This window comes from Ochotona curzoniae, unplaced genomic scaffold (assembly GCF_017591425.1).
Source record: "Ochotona curzoniae isolate NIBS_2020 unplaced genomic scaffold, NIBS_Ocur_1.0 contig_908, whole genome shotgun sequence".
NCBI classification, from domain to species: Eukaryota; Metazoa; Chordata; class Mammalia; order Lagomorpha; family Ochotonidae; genus Ochotona; species Ochotona curzoniae.
Genome location: NW_024466607.1, coordinates 3,274,051 through 3,289,608, shown reverse-complemented (window position 1 = coordinate 3,289,608; position 15,558 = coordinate 3,274,051). Strand labels below are relative to the sequence as shown.

The 15,558-nt window shown below is 46.9% G+C and overlaps 1 protein-coding gene across 2 annotated transcripts in view; it reads right to left on the bottom strand.

Annotated features, from left to right (window-relative positions):
- The window catches only part of GRM7 (glutamate metabotropic receptor 7), a 548,127-nt gene that overhangs the window by 181,427 nt on the left and 351,142 nt on the right, over window positions 1-15,558 (bottom strand). For both annotated transcript variants that reach the window (XM_040995106.1, XM_040995108.1), the window contains exons 6-7: window positions 10,294-10,494; window positions 3,561-3,700 (exon numbers count right to left, since the gene is read on the bottom strand). In XM_040995106.1, coding sequence (XP_040851040.1) covers window positions 3,561-3,700; window positions 10,294-10,494 — 341 coding nt within the window. The remainder of the gene's footprint in view (window positions 1-3,560; window positions 3,701-10,293; window positions 10,495-15,558) is intronic.

Below are 15,558 nucleotides of genomic sequence, written 5' to 3'. Positions count from 1 at the left end.
GTTGCTACACCGATTCCTTAATCACCTGCACTCCCCTCCCTCATCATGGTACCACGTCAGCCTTCTGACCTTCTTCACATTGGCAGTTTTTCATATGGTACATCCCCCCTCTCTTCCTCCATTCTGCTGCCTCTCTCATCGGAGTCCTCTATTTTTGACAGTCAATTGTATAAGAGAGGAGACCACACTTGTTTTGGTCTCCAGGACAGACTTTTGCCACAACTTGACAGTGCTTATCACAGATACGTGTTGTGATTTTAAACAGGGTTTGCGCCCCAGACTCATGCAGATGTTCAGGTGCCAAAGTCTTAAGCTAAAGGTTGATGAATTTACACTGATGGTTGATGCCTGCAGGTGAAGTTTGACCCAGTGATGTTGTAGGCAAGTGGGACCTAAGGGAAGCCACCAAATGGGCTCAGGGTGGGAAACTGGAGCCCACGACCACCTCGCGATCTCTTAGAAGAGAAATGCAGGGACCTAGAGAATGGATGTACGAAGTTTTCTGACTCGTCAGGAAGTTGTCGAATCTAAGCTCCCAGGCTCAACAGGTGCCTAAGCCAGTGGAGCCACCTCTCATCAGACTGTACATCCCTTAGGCATCCATACAACACAAACCCTTTTCCTTCCTGGTTTCTCTCATGTGTTTTACTTCAAGCACGCAAAGCTGACAAATACAGAAGGGATTAAAAAACAAACAACAACAACAAAATTCTATTGAGTGGCCAATCAAATACAATTCTTATGAGGGATAAAGTACAAGCCAAACAAAGAAACACAAGATCCACAACAGTGTTTGTTCTTCACACTTACTTTTCCTAAGAATTCTCAGGCTCTGAAGTTTGTAAATGCCATATGGGAATTCCTGTGTACATGAATCAATGACACATGCTAGAAATTTAATCCACTGCAGTGGTTATGTCAGAAAAGACTAATGTTACTGAGACCTGATGGAGGAGCTTGGGAGTCTCCTTTGTCAGAATGCAGTCCTTGCAGCTGAGTGCAAGAACCAAAGCAAGGAGTAGCCCAGACCAGGCCAGGTTATGCTACCCACCAGTATACATGTGGGTCAAGTCCAGGAGTGGGTCAGGCTGGGCCAGTTTATAACACCCACTGGCAAATCTGAGAACCAGGACAGGATGCAGGAGAAGAGTTGGGCTGCAACATCAGCCAGTTCACATCAGAGCCGGGGCTGGGGGCTGGCTTGGCCTGGCTGGGCTGTAGCACCCACCAGCACCAGCTGAAACTGGGGGCATGCTGGACTGATTCAGGCTACAGCACCTGCTGGAGGACGCCAAGGTGAAGAGAGCTATGACAGTGCTGGGTCCGTGAACCCTGGGAGTAGGGAGTCAAGCAGGGCCATGATTACCTGGCCTGGATCTTTGGTCTGTCTATGTGATAGGTACCAGGCCCTTGAGTCTCAGGGGCAGAGGATCTGGTGGGCACTGGGTCACCTGGCCTGAGTCCTTGGCCTGCCTAAGTAAGGGTAGGCAAGTAGGGGGTCTGGTAGGGTGTAGTTCTCCTGGCCCGGGTCCTTGGCTCACCTGTGTTACAGGGCCTAAGTCTGTGTGCTCTGGGGACAGGTTTCCTCAGTGGAAAAGGTGAAGTAGTGGACAGCTGGCCCAGATCCATATGAGTCCTGCAAGGGACATTTGTATCATCCCAGAGGAAAGAGGACAGAACAAACCGGACAGCTACTCCAGCCAAATGATGACAGAAAATATTTGGGTGAATATCTGAGGTCAACTATGTCAGTCAATGGACATTGTTTCTTCATCCTTGAATCAGCAAAAGCGACAACACTTCAGAACTACTGAAACCACCTAGGCAGAATCCATGCAGTGGGCGCCACATTGGGTCTCAGACCTGACACTGGGTGGCTATTCTCCATCCCTGGGTACTGGAGTGGTTGGGAGGCTGGTATGGCTTCTCCCCTTATCCCTCTACACCTTCCACAAACAGGAAAAACAGAAGATTTGGAAACAATGATCACTCCCACTTTTCCCTAACCCTTGATGCATACCACTCTAATGAACTACATTAACATCATCTAGAATTAAATTAAAAAAATTGTGCAAGAAAAAGAGATTATACCACAATCTGAGTGTTTCACCAACCTATTAGTCCTTCCGTCCTGTGGACTCTCTTAGCATCACGCAGCATCATAGAACAAAGGTCCCCTGGGCAACACAGGATCCAAAGGTCATCTGGGCTACACAGAAGAAAGGTCCCTGGGCCTGTGAGCAGGTTGCTGCTCTGACTGTGAGGTGGACAATCCTCCTTGGATTTGCCCTTTGAGCTTTCTGTTTATTTTCTCTGTAATTTTTCTTTTTGCTTCCAAGCACACAGAATTTTGGATTCTGGATAATTTTAGCTTTTTCTTTGGCACTGGCCCTCGGCATTCATCTCCATATCACATTTGGCTTGCACTGCCTATCTTGGTCCACTCCTGGACACCAGCTTAGAACCCTTGGGCATCAATCTCGGTGTCACATCACTGGGTGTCACCAGTCAGGCAGACTTCAGCAAGGGAGAATTGGCAGGCACAGGCACAGCTCAGCCAAGAAGGGCAGATGAGGTCACCGACCTGCAGTTACTCCCTCCATCTCTGCCTGCACAGCCCTCTCCTCTTGGAAACCACAGCACAAACCTCCATTCTCAAGACATTGGTTCTGCATTCTGCTTTCAAAATGTCTTGCACTCATTGATTCTCAAAGTATTTCTTAAGGTATGAAGGGTAATGACAGCATTCACAGCTTTGGAAGAAACACAGGGAAAACACGGAATAGGGGCTGTGAGGGTTGACTGTATGTGTTACCTGCTGTGGCCATTACATGAGCGGACATGTCGCTCAGCGTTCTAGATATTTTTCAGGGGCATCTCTTGTGAGCCTAACCATTGAGTCAGGAGTTATGGAAAACAGGTGGTCTTCCCCAGTAGCTGTGAATCTTACCCTAAACTTTCAAGGTCTGAGTAGAAAGGACTATTCAAATGGCTGAAGGACAGGGCTGGCTGTCGTGCTGAGAGACAAGTCCTTGGCATCTTGTGTCATGCTGTACAAGGAAGTGGCTGATTACTCAAGGTCACACTTACAGAAATAAGGAGAAACCATGGACACGGTCAGCACTGAAGTTCCTCGGCAAACTCACCATTCAGCAAAGCGACAAACTAACTAATGTGCATTAAAAACACCACAATATGTCACCACCAAATGGAGAAGGGGGAAAACATGCAAAGATGCAAGGAAGAACAAACACCTAACTAAGAGAAAGAGCTGGATCTGGTTAAAATGTTAGCTGACCATTCATTTCTTAAGCAGTATGAGCCATTTCCTGCCCCCATGAATGAAATACTTGGCAAAGGTGCACAGAACAATGTCTGGTACAAGGTCATTGCGGATCTCCCACCATCATCATCACTGCTGCTGTGCCATCTCCATCCATAACAGGTTGCATATTCAACTGTGAGTGCATGCAAGCACATTCACAGGTAACATCCCAAACTGAGCACATAAAATGAGCTTGTTTTCATTGAAGGAGGGAAGAGAAGCAAGCAGCACTCACGTTGAGCTGGAGTTCATCTGTCCACTGCCCAATCAGACGGTAACCAGGGTTGGTGGTGTTTGTCGTCTGGTACTGAAAGATGTCATAACGCCCTGGTGCATCCCCGTTCTTGTTAAACATCACTGGGGTGCCAGCACTACCTGGGGAAGACAAGAAAAACAACAGTAAAAAGGCGATTATGGGTCCTCAGATGCATCTGCTACTAGCCCTGCAGGTGACAGACTTGAGATCTGTTGTGGATTAAAGCAGCTTGTCTCTATCCCTGTGGCTTAGGAGATTCCTTGGCACCCGCCCACAGGACTCACATATAAGTCACCATGACAGCCTATGGAGGGTAATTACACACAGGAAAGAAACTCTGCCCTGTGCCTGACCAGTTGAAGTAGTTTCCTCTATTTATCAGTAAGAATTGGACTGGGAGAGCAGAAGAGTTAGGTTTATTACTCAACAGAATCCTGACAAGAGAGAGCAACATGCCTTAGGCCCTGAGGTATGGAGCGAGAGGGGCGGGGTGGGAGAAATGCAGGCCAAAGTCTTACACATTTCCTGGCCTTACGTGGACTTGCTTCCTGAGACAGTGGTGGGCTGGGCGATTTGAAGAAAGAGTAAGGCCAGGAGCAGGAACCTGGAGGTTGTGATGCTAAATTCACTAGACTTAAACCAGTTAGGTGGTTGTGGGGTTCCAGGGAAGACCATTCTCACTCCAGTGTGTGGACAGCTGGGGCCGAGGTGGCCCTTGCCTCAATGGTGCAGGACTGACTGACAAGTACAGTACAACGACAGGGTGCATGATGAGCGAGTTCTCATATGAATGAGAGTTACGACACCATTGCACCTGGAAAGCATGTATCTGGAAGGAAGAAAGGATGCATAGAACAGGAAAGAAAAGAAGGACAGACAGAAGGAAGGGCAGACAGAAACCCTTGCAGAAGCAAGCACAATGCTGAAAGAGTATGGAGGCAATCAGTCCACACAGCAAAAACCTGAACTAATGAGTCTAGAAAGAGCAACAATATACTGGGTCAAGAGGTATCCAAACCAGACCCTGTACTGAAAGTCCCCCCTTCTGGAAGAGGCAATGCACAGTTATTTCAGGAGGACAGCCAAACCACAGCGCACAACCCAACTGCTATCAATCATGAGATTTCAAGACATTTATGACACTGTTACGTGTTAGAAAAGAAAGAATCAATGGAACTTATAGGGGGACAAAATATGGCCCAAATATACGCAGGTCCCACATCTCTAAGCCTACTGATGTGAGCAAGGACCTGTCAGTAGGAAGGTGATTCTTGATAATCAGAGCCAGCCCAACACAACCACAAGGGGCCTCCAAGATGCAGGGGAGGGCAAGGAGGAAGGTGACAAGATGGAGTGATGCAGGAATCCATGGGTCAGTGGATGCAGGCATTTCGACAAACCTGCAGGGACAGATTTCAGAAGCCTCCAGACCTGCCTTCCTCCTAACCAAAACACAGGGAAATCCGTGTTGGACGTGTGGACAAAAGAACTGGAATGTTAGGTGTTTGCTCAGTAAGCCTTTCACCTCGTGGTCATCTTTGAAGCTAGCAACAGGAAGTAAAGGAAGAAATGGATGATGTGACTTCTCCAGCATCCTGCTCTCACAGGTGAAATAGTCCACGTGGGTCTGCGGGAGTGAAGACAGCCTTACCCAGTGACTCAAATACTTCCATGAGAAAGGTCTTTGGAATCCTTTAGAATGGATGAGGGGGGGTGGTTGGGCAGGGCCAGCCCCTTCTGTGTGCCAGCGTATGTGTGACCTTGACAAGACCTTCAGCCCGTTTCTAGTTGCCACTGGAACCCTCTCCCGAGATGAGCCTGAAAGATGATGATGGGAACGCGCCTGTGACTAACGGAGCCACCACAAATGGCAAGTTAGATCTTTCAAGGTCTGAAAGTTGCACACAGCTTGCACACCGTCACTTATCCAGACTGTTGGCTCTTCCAATGCACCAATGTGACCTCCCTTAGCTGCTGTCCAACATAGATTTCTCCACTGGGGTGAACACTTTTTATCTTCCCTACAACAGGCTGGCATCAGCTTTAGCAGCGAGCTCTGCAGTCCCATGAGGAACACTGCTTCCCTTTCACTACCTTTTGTCCCAGGCACCCTTTCCATCTGTGTCTCCCACGTTCTGACAGTCGTTATCTCCACAGACCAGGAAGGCATCCACTTTATCAAAAGAGAGACGTCTCAGACGCTTGAGAAACACACTCAAGCCCATCCAGAACAGGGAGAGAACAAAAACAGCAAAACACGGTCTCAGCTTTCTGCCTTCTGTGAATCTCCCTGGTATATAAAGATGAGGAATGAACCTGGTCCTCACGTCTCCTTATCAGGAAAGTGAGAATCTCATTGTAGGACACATGTTGTGCCTTGCTCTCATTCCACAGCATCTCTTTCTCAAATAACAGGAGTCAAGCTTTGCTCCCACGTAGGAGGAGACACAGAGTGCTGCAAGGTCTGGGGTACCCGCTCAGGATTCATCAGAAACGGACGCATCACCCCATCTCTCTACCCACGGATCATCTTTGTTAGGAGAAATGGCTTTGTCATGCCCTTTCCATTTTCATTAAAGTTCATGTTTTTAAAAAGAATTAAGGGAGAAAGGCGGAATGCTTTATCTCAGTAATGACGTGGAAGAGCGCAGCGGGTGGCCTGACCTTTTGAACAGATTCCATCATGCCTCTGTCCATCATTTTTCCAGCCCCCCTCTACATTTTGATAAAAGCATCTTGAAATTCCTGAAAGAGATAAAAAGACACATTGTGTTCAAGGAAGTCTATATTTTGAAAAATGTATCAGGGAAGGCCAACAGAGAGAAAAAAAAATATCAAAAGGAAAGCAATTACCCACAGAGAGTCCCACAGGGTGTGTGGGCTGGACAGCAGGTGCAGTAAGACCAAGGAACAGGCGTCCTGGACGAGACAAAGGGCAGGGAGCCGAATCACCTGCAGACTCGACTGCAACCCAAGATCCTCTCTAGCAGACAAGAGCATCTTACGCCTTCCTGGACAGAGGCCGGAGGTCTGGAGATGTCCAGGTGACAGATAGGCCTGCCTGAAGATGCTGCCTGCCTCAGTTTAGCAGTTCATATACAGCACTTGTTTGTATTACCTGTCACCCCTTTTTGCAACACAAACCACAACAGGAGGGCCTATGAGGGTGGAGATTTTAAAATGTTTGTGTAAAGGGGCAACAAAAGTCCCTTTATGCCAAAGAGTTTGAAATGCATGCCTATCTAACACTTTCATTTTGGGAATCTTGTACCCCACTGGTACTCTGCAGTTTGGTCTGGGTTTGGTGAGGACAGCACCTCACCGGCCCATCCCCATCATCTGGAGCAGCTGAAACTTACTTGCCTCAGGTAGAACTTGAGCTGGTGCAGGGCAGGGCATTTGCATAAGGCCTATCAATGAAGCTGTTTGACTTCCTCAGAGCATGGTAGCCGAGAACACTGAAGTTTCAAGTGAATCACCCAGAAGTGCAAAGACCAATTAGCTCTCAGGATTCTGATAATGTAATATCTGAATTTTTCCTAGGCTAATTCAGATCCAAGCCAAGGGGACACAGATTCCACCTTTTGAACACAGAAAGCTGCTCTCCTGTCACCATCGTAGTATGCTTGATGCACCGTCTTTACAAAATGCACCTTGCCTCAATTTCATTTAATTTGTATTAAATTTTAATTTAATATAAATTTAAGTTCAAGAGTCAGCATTCGCCAGAGATGCAGGGCAAAAAAGGATGGGAGTAAGAACAACTAAACCGGCCGTTTCTTTCTCAGGGCATAAGAGGTGTGAAGCACTCAGTAACGCTACAGCAACGCTTTCAGGACACTCAATTATGATTTCCTAAATTGATGCTTTGGCAAATGTGAAGTTCAGCGTTATTAAACTGTAATCTGCTGGTCTGAATAAAACTCCTAAGGGTACAGCAAATTTTCCACTAAAATAACAGATGGGAATGATCAAGCTTACTGGGACAAAGAACACTCAGAATCCTAAAACATGCAGAATAAAAACTCAATTCTTTGTAATCAACTGGAAAGAGACATGAGTCCTTGATTTCTCCTTGGTCTTTGTTACTTGTTACGTCTGGGATAAGTAGTTTCTGCTCCTGAGGACTTGATTTTTATATAAAAAATGTGGAAATGTATGAGTTGAAATCAACACATCTCTTTTCACTGTAGCACCTGGCATGAGATCTACTGATTGCATTTATGTCAGCTTCTTCACGTTACAATTTTGAGCCCGACTACCAATGAATGGGACATTGGCCTAGGATCGAGAGTCCCCTCCCCCGCCTATGCAAGCGCTTGTTGTCTTCCCGGAAAGAGGAGTCCACCATGATGAGAGACATCAAACTGGTCTTGCCAATGGACCTCCGCTCTGAGAGGAGCCAGCAGGAGTGGTTTAGGGCGTCCTCTCCATCCAGGTTTGCTCCAAGATATTACCTCCTAGATATTACGCCTCTTACTTCTCTGTGAATGCACTGCCTTGTCATCCTAACAGGGAAACTGATACCAACTAAGCCAAAACGATGGTTGGAGGATTAACCAGCCAATATCATCTAAGATACCATGATGGTGGGAGGATTAACCAGCCAATACCATCTAAGATACCATGATGGTGGGAGGACTAACCAGCCAATATCATCTAAGATACCATGATGGTGGGAGGACTAACCAGCCAATAGGATCTAAGCCACCACGATGATGGGAGGATTAACCAGCCAATAGGATCTAAGCCGCTATGATGATGGGAAGATAAACCAGCCAATAGGATCTAAACCGCCATGATGGTGGGAGGATTAACTAAGCCAACAGTGCTTAGCGCAGTTCCCAACATAGATTAATCATCGATAAACTTTCAGTCTGGTCCAAAGCCCAGTGACCCTGGACAATCTTATCTTGACTAGCAGATCTCTGATGACTCACTGGAAAAACCATTATCTTGGATAATTATATTTCTATATATATTCTAAGATGCTAGATGTATTTGTTTCTAACAGAGTGCCACTGTTTCTCTGCCCTTTTAGGAAACAAATGTTTATTAACACTCATCGAAACACACACACAGCAACTTCTGCATCTACTCAGTAAATAATGAATCCTTGAGTTCAGGTTGGTGTCTTCTATTCTAATCCAAGAAAACAGTATTCATTCTAGTTTTCTCTCAAGCATAGTTAACAATTTCTATCTCTGAAAATAAGATACTAGCTGGCATGATCCACAGTAGGTTTAACTACTTTGCAGTTGGTTACAGAATGGTGAAAGAAAACCCATACGTCAGAGCTACTGTGTGATGTCTCTGTGCAATTATTCCTGTCTTTGCTTTTATATTACACAAATACTATTTTTTCCAAAGCACTCGCACTCATTTGCCTCCCCATCCTTCAATGCAGTTATGCCATTCATTTTCAGTATAATTAGAATTGTGCGTGTTGAATTTTGTGTGACACACATCTTTCAGGTGGAATTTTCAGATAGAGTTGTACGAAGCATTAAGGTATGAGAAACCAGGGGCTGGCAAGAAGAAGCGTAGGCAAAACTGCCACTTGTGCTGGCATCTCATGTGGATGCCAGTTCAAGTCCCAGCTACTCTACTTCCAAGCTAGCTCCCTGCTAGTGTGTCTGCGAAAGCAGCACAGGGTGGTGCAAGTGCTTGAACCCCTGCACCCACGTGGGAGACCAGAGGAAACTCCTGGCTGCAGGATGCAAACAGGCCCTGCTCTGGCCATTGCAGCCATTTGGGGGGTGAACCAGTGGATGGGAGATCTCTGTCTCTCTTCCTCTTTTTGTGGGGCTGGCATTGCCACACAGCAGATAAGCTACTGTCTGTGATGCCTGTACCCATCTGGGCACCAGTTCATGTCCAGCTGCTGGACTTCCAACCAGCTCCCCCAAAAGGGCCCAAGAAAACCAGCAGAAAATGGCTAAAGTGCTTGCACCCCGTCACCAATGTGAATGACCCAGAGGAAGCTCCTGGTTTCTCCCTCTGACAGCCATTTGGGGAGTGAACCAGCAATGGAAGGCACTCTCACCCGTTCTTTCTCATTCTCTTTCTTCCTCCCTCCTTCCACTTCTCTCAAAATGAGTAAACCTTGACCACACACACAAATGTGTAGCTGGCCTTCTATTTTCTAAGGTCCTGCAGCACTTAATCTAGCTATGCAGAGGGAAAGTGCGTAGAAGAACGGTTTCTGTACTCTGCACACACATTTTCTTTGCCCACTCTTTAGACAATAGGGACTAACAAGTATTTATACAACATGTACCTTATGGTAGGCATTTCAAAGAACTAACACGATTTAAACTGCACAGGAAGAGGCTCATAGGTCAGGCGCAAACACTGATCCATCCCATGGAAGTGACTTGAGCATCTGTTCATGGGGCACTCTAGCAACACGGGGTCATCTCCCAGAGGTGCGGGGGTTGACTGTGTGATCAGAGAAGTGCCACCCTCCAGACCTCAAGCTTTACTGTAGTTTTGTATTAAGCCCTCCCCAAGACACGGGCAGCAAGCCATAATCTGCAAATTTCTTCATTCATTCGTCTGCTCATGTATGCACTGATTGAATCATACGATATTATCTACATAGTCAGGTGTAGACCCATCATCTGTAAATAACAGTGCGGCCACCCAACCAAGGAAAGCCATGGTGCTCACACAGAGGATTCCCGAACAGCGTGGGAACGGAGAGACTCACCGTTGAAGTTCACGTTGCGGATGTACTTCAGCAGCTTCTTGCCCCCGGCTTGCTCCATCTCGGGACACACCCCCCGGGAATCGGCACAGAGGTCCTTGTTCATCTGGTGCAGTGCGTGTGCCATGGCGTAGACTGCGTCGATCACAAACTGCACTTTGCCCTCCTGCTCGTAGCTGGAGTCTTTCCCAATTCTCTCCTGTCCTGCAGGTTAAAACGAGAAATGCACAAAGTGGCTGATGAGTGGCATGTCTGAATCTTCAGCAACTCTCAGGGGTGCTTAACGGAAACCAGGCACCGGGGAACACCAAAGCCCCAGCCACACGCCCACAGCTGGTTACCACGTTAGCTTGTTTTTAATGGTGTGGACGTTTTACTTTGGAGCGTATCATGTCAATTTCTGGTGTTCACAAATGTTAGAAGCGGCATCCTGAAAGATTATAATGATGCCTTCTGTAGGAAATCAAGCAACTATTGAAAATGTTGCATTCCCAAGGCACCAAGGAGTCTTAGGATTGGTACATGGGCAGCTCAGGCGGCTTTGCCAGCCTTGGTCCTCTAAAAAGGCCTAGCAGACAGTGCCAGAAAATACGCTGCCACCTAAACATCAAAAACAAGACATGTCTGTGCAGCAGAGGTGCTATACAAAGTTTTCTGACTTTGCTTTCTGTTTGTCAGATTGTTAAGAACGATACACCACTGGCATTTTAGTGAGCTGGAATTGTTCTGAAATGCACTTGTGCAAGTAACTGACACTCTGATTAAATGATAGTTTATAACCCTGGCCTGTAGTCTTGCTGAATTAAGATCGTCTCACACTTTGCTACCTCATCTCCTTATCTTGCCCTTGACTCATTACTGTTTTGACTCAAAATAGAAAAAAAAAAAAAACCACATCAAAAGTTAAATGAGATGCCCTCAGAACACGACAGCTCCTTTCCAGAAGAAAGTACACAAAATCCCAGCCTCGACCTCATGAGCTGCTGCCTGTTTGTTTTCCGGTGTTCTGATCTTGGTAGCTGTTACTGCTGGAAGTTCAAGGGCTCAGGGGAAGGACCCTGGAGTCATTTTTCATGCCCCGCATGTCATTCCTCTCTCCCCGCACACCGCGTGTCTCTCACAAGCTGCTAAGTTCTTTCTACTCAACCTCTGAGACATTGAGCGGCTCCAGGTACTCCATCACTGCCCTGCTCACGACGTTGCTTTTATGCTTCATGTTGTAATGCCAGATGTCTCCCTCCATTAATTCATTACTCCTCACGGCACCGAGTCCCCACATGGTGTTGGACACTTTGCATATATCATGTTTATTTCTTCCTCACTTGGCGAAGTCAACGTGGCTTGTCATTATCCTCAAGGGGAGGTTGAGTCGCAGAGGAAGCTGCTCACTTCCCAAGGTCATCACTCGGGATGTTGGCTGGGCACTCGGGAGAGCCCAGGCTTTTCACTCCACGGACCGCAGCCCACTCCTTCGCTACTTATTCTGTCCTTTTGTTTTTCTTCTCTCTAACATGGAAGGCCCTGGTGATTCCAGTGTCCTTGCTCATGCCCTGTGCCCAGCTGGGTATGCTCTTCCTCTTTGCTTCTCTAGGTGGCGCTCCTCCAGTGACACCATCTGAAAGCTTCCCAGGTTTAGCTCTCCAAGCATCATTCAAGCTTTCCCTGGAACCTTTCAAGCTTATGCTGCAACAGCACTATGTCCGAGTGCTCCACCAGTAGTTCTTGTAGCTCCTTTTCTTTCCTTCCTTTTTTCCTATTCCACAACCTGAACCGAGAACCTAGCATCTAGCAGACATGAAACTACACTTGCAGTACGTGTTCCGTCCATCAGGTCCATGGTACTGGTGACTTGCCCTGGGCCTCCGGCCCTTCTGTGTTGAGGAAATCCACTGGCCACATTTCATGCTCATGACTGCATTTCCACTTGTGTTTCCATTGCATTGCACGTTGATGGAGTGGAAGAACAGCACCAACTTCCCAAGTGCGAGTCGACCTCTTGAAAACCCACTCCAGGCCTGCCTGGGAGCCGCTGTGCCACGAAAACCCACTCCAGGCCTGCCTGGGAGCCGCTGTGCCACGAAAACCCACTCCAGGCCTGCCTGAGAGCCGCTGTGCCACGAGCCACGGCCCAGGCTTCCTGACTGGGGGCCTGTTTAAGAGCAGTTTTAGCAGGAAACAAGTCAAAATTTGACAACCTTGTGTTAAATTTGCAGTTGCTTCTTTCCTGAGTACACACCTCACCTGCAGACACGACATGCTGTGTAGAAACCGAAAGGCCAGCCGCCCTGACACTCACGCTTGGTGCTGCGCTAGGGATTTCAAGGTGGATCTGTATTCATTTTTGAAACACTGGTGTTGTCGTGACTCCTACTGCGCAGTCTGGCTCGGAGGTCAGAAGGCTGCATTGCGATTTAGGCCTTATACCCTCCCCTGCCTTCTTTCTGCACTGGGAAATGTAGGTTTCTAATGACACTGTTGGGAGCACTCACTCGTCTGCTCCCATACATCCACAGCACTCCTAAAATAACACAACAACCGTCCAGTAACACAGAGCGCACAGCGTCAGCGGCAGCCTCGTGCAGATCTGCTCCAAGGGTTTGCCTGAGAATACTGCGGGCAGACTCAGAGAAGCCAAGACCGACCGACTGTTGCCAAGCTTCCTGTCAGGGGTCTGTGCCCTCTCTCAGACCACTGCTCAGTGATCACCACCTTGCCAACAACAGCTGCTTCCAGATGTGAAGACCACCAGGTGTGCAGCTCGACCACTCAAACAATGCTGGCCAGTATGTTTCCATTATTGTTCTATTAAAGATGCTTGCATCTTCTACTTGTCCTTGTGTGTACAAAACCTGCACTTTGGTTTGCTGTTGCAATTTTGTAATTTTCCAAGTTTTCAATGTAAAAGGTTAAAAGAACTTCACAGGAAAAGCAGCGACATGTGACAACAGTAACATTTCACCACGCCACAGTTATTTACTATCCTGACATTAATATTTGTCGTATTTTATAAGGTCATTTATTTTGAATATAATTAAGTTTATTACACGCTACTTTACACATTACTCTTGTTCTTTATAGTATTTAGGAAAGAAAATGTGGGAGGCATTGCGCCCACAGGAAATTGGAGAGGCTGGAATGGGTTTAGACTAATAATTCAAGAGAGCAGTTTGCAAATTGCATTAATAAAGACATTCATGCCAGGAAGAACTGACTTGAAGTCCACCTGGCTATTTTTAACAATGAGCCAGGTGACGATCTGTGTGGCACAGCAGGGTCCCTGCCCCCTCTCCTGGAGAGGCAGTGGCCACCTTAGCCAACCCGAGGCCAGGATCCTGCGAGCTCACTGGACTGGAACAATCCAGACTGCTACCCAGAAGACCAGGAGTGGCGAGCCCATTCAGACAACAGACTCATGGAGGAATCATGCTGTCCACTGTGTCCCACGCCATGCTTTACCGCTTCCAAGCGACCCGCCAGTCTCTGCCTTCTCTCGGGAACAATCAACTGCTCTTAGATGACGCAGGCCTCTTCCAAAGGGGCTGGACATCGTCAGGGCTCTTCTGAGCTCCACCGACTTGATCCTCACTGTCACTGCTGATGCCACTTTCCCTGCAAGGGAGCAGGCCTGGGATGTACTTCTGGCCAATGGGACCTTAGGAAGTTTTCTGGGGACATTCTGAGAAAACCGGCTGATTCTTTGAAGGAGATTTGTAATAGTGTATGAAAAATACACAGCCTCACCCCTCAGTCTGAAGCATTTCAAGCAGAGTGTTATTTCCACATGGGTCAGACAGATCTGTGAGTTCTCACCCACTGCCACATTCAAATGTTCTGCTATTCACTGACTGTATTACATGAAATCACAACATTTAGCTTTCATGCAATACTTTTTTGTATTTCCAGACATAGCTCATTAAATCTGTATTATCGGACCCAGTGCGATAGCCTAGTGGTTAAAGTCCTCACCTTGCGTGGACCAGGATCCCATATGGGCCCAGGTTCTAACCCCAGTGGCCCTGCTTCCCATCCAGCTCCCTGCTTGGGAAAGCAGCGTGGCCTGAGAAAGCAGTCAAGGGTGTCCCAAAGCTTTGCGACCCTGTACCCGCGTGGGAGACCTGGAAGAGCTCCTGGCTCCTGGCTTCAGATTGGCTCAGCTCCAGCCTTTGCGGTCGCTTGGGGAGTGAACCATTGGACAGAAGATCTTTCTCTCTGTCTCTCCTCCTCTCTGTATATCCACCTTTCCACTAAAAATAAATACATCTTTAAAAAAAATCTCTATTATCTTCCCATCAGAATTATTGTTACTACTATTTAACATGTAGTAGTTGCACATCGGCAGGGTCTAGTGCCACGTCTTGACACACACACACCGTGCAAAACAAAGAAACCAGGCAACCAGACTTGCATTTGCTTCTCTTAGTGCTTATAGCCTTGCCTCTTCTAGTTCCCCATACAGTACGTGTAAATTTCATCAGCTCTGCCAGCTATGCTGCGTTGCAGGCAAGATCCGATGACATGAGGGACATTAAGACAATTTAAAGACTCTAAAGTGCATCTCGTAAAACAGATAACTCAGTATCCAAACACATGGTAAAAATATTCAATTTTGCAAGTTTTCCAAGTAGTACAAATCAAAGCAGAAGTAACATTTTGATAGGTTTGCCACTGGCTGAATTAATCAACAGCGTTTGCAGAAGGCAGTTTAGCAATATATTTCCATTGTCCCAAAACTGTTGATGCTCTTTGACTCGCTCTTACTACAGAGGACAAAGTTTTACCAGGCAGGTAGGCCCCTCACCAGCGCTCCTACGGCAGGAAAGAGGCATGGGAATGCAGTCACCTGCAGCTAGCAGGGATGGGGTTAAGATGTTTCAGGAAGACCTAGCTTCAGATACCTTCCTCCTCACTGGTCCTTTTCATGACTTCTAAAAATGCATCTCATACTCTGCCAGCTCTACCTTCAGACCAGAGACGGTCTCCCCAAGAAACCATTGAATTTGTCTGGCAATAAGATACTAGACTCTATGCATAGCATATGCTTGCAATGAAAGAATCTTGACTGGATTTGAACTGTAATACTGCAGCAAGGTGGAGGAATCCACCATGGGTGAGGGTGCAAGGAGGGGATGGGGGAATCCCAGAGCCTATGAAACTGTGTCACATAATGCAATGTAATTAATAAAAAAATAAATAAAATAAAAATAAATAAAATAAAAACAGTGAATAAACTGAAGATTTTACAATATTTCTTAAGAAAAGCGGTCTTCA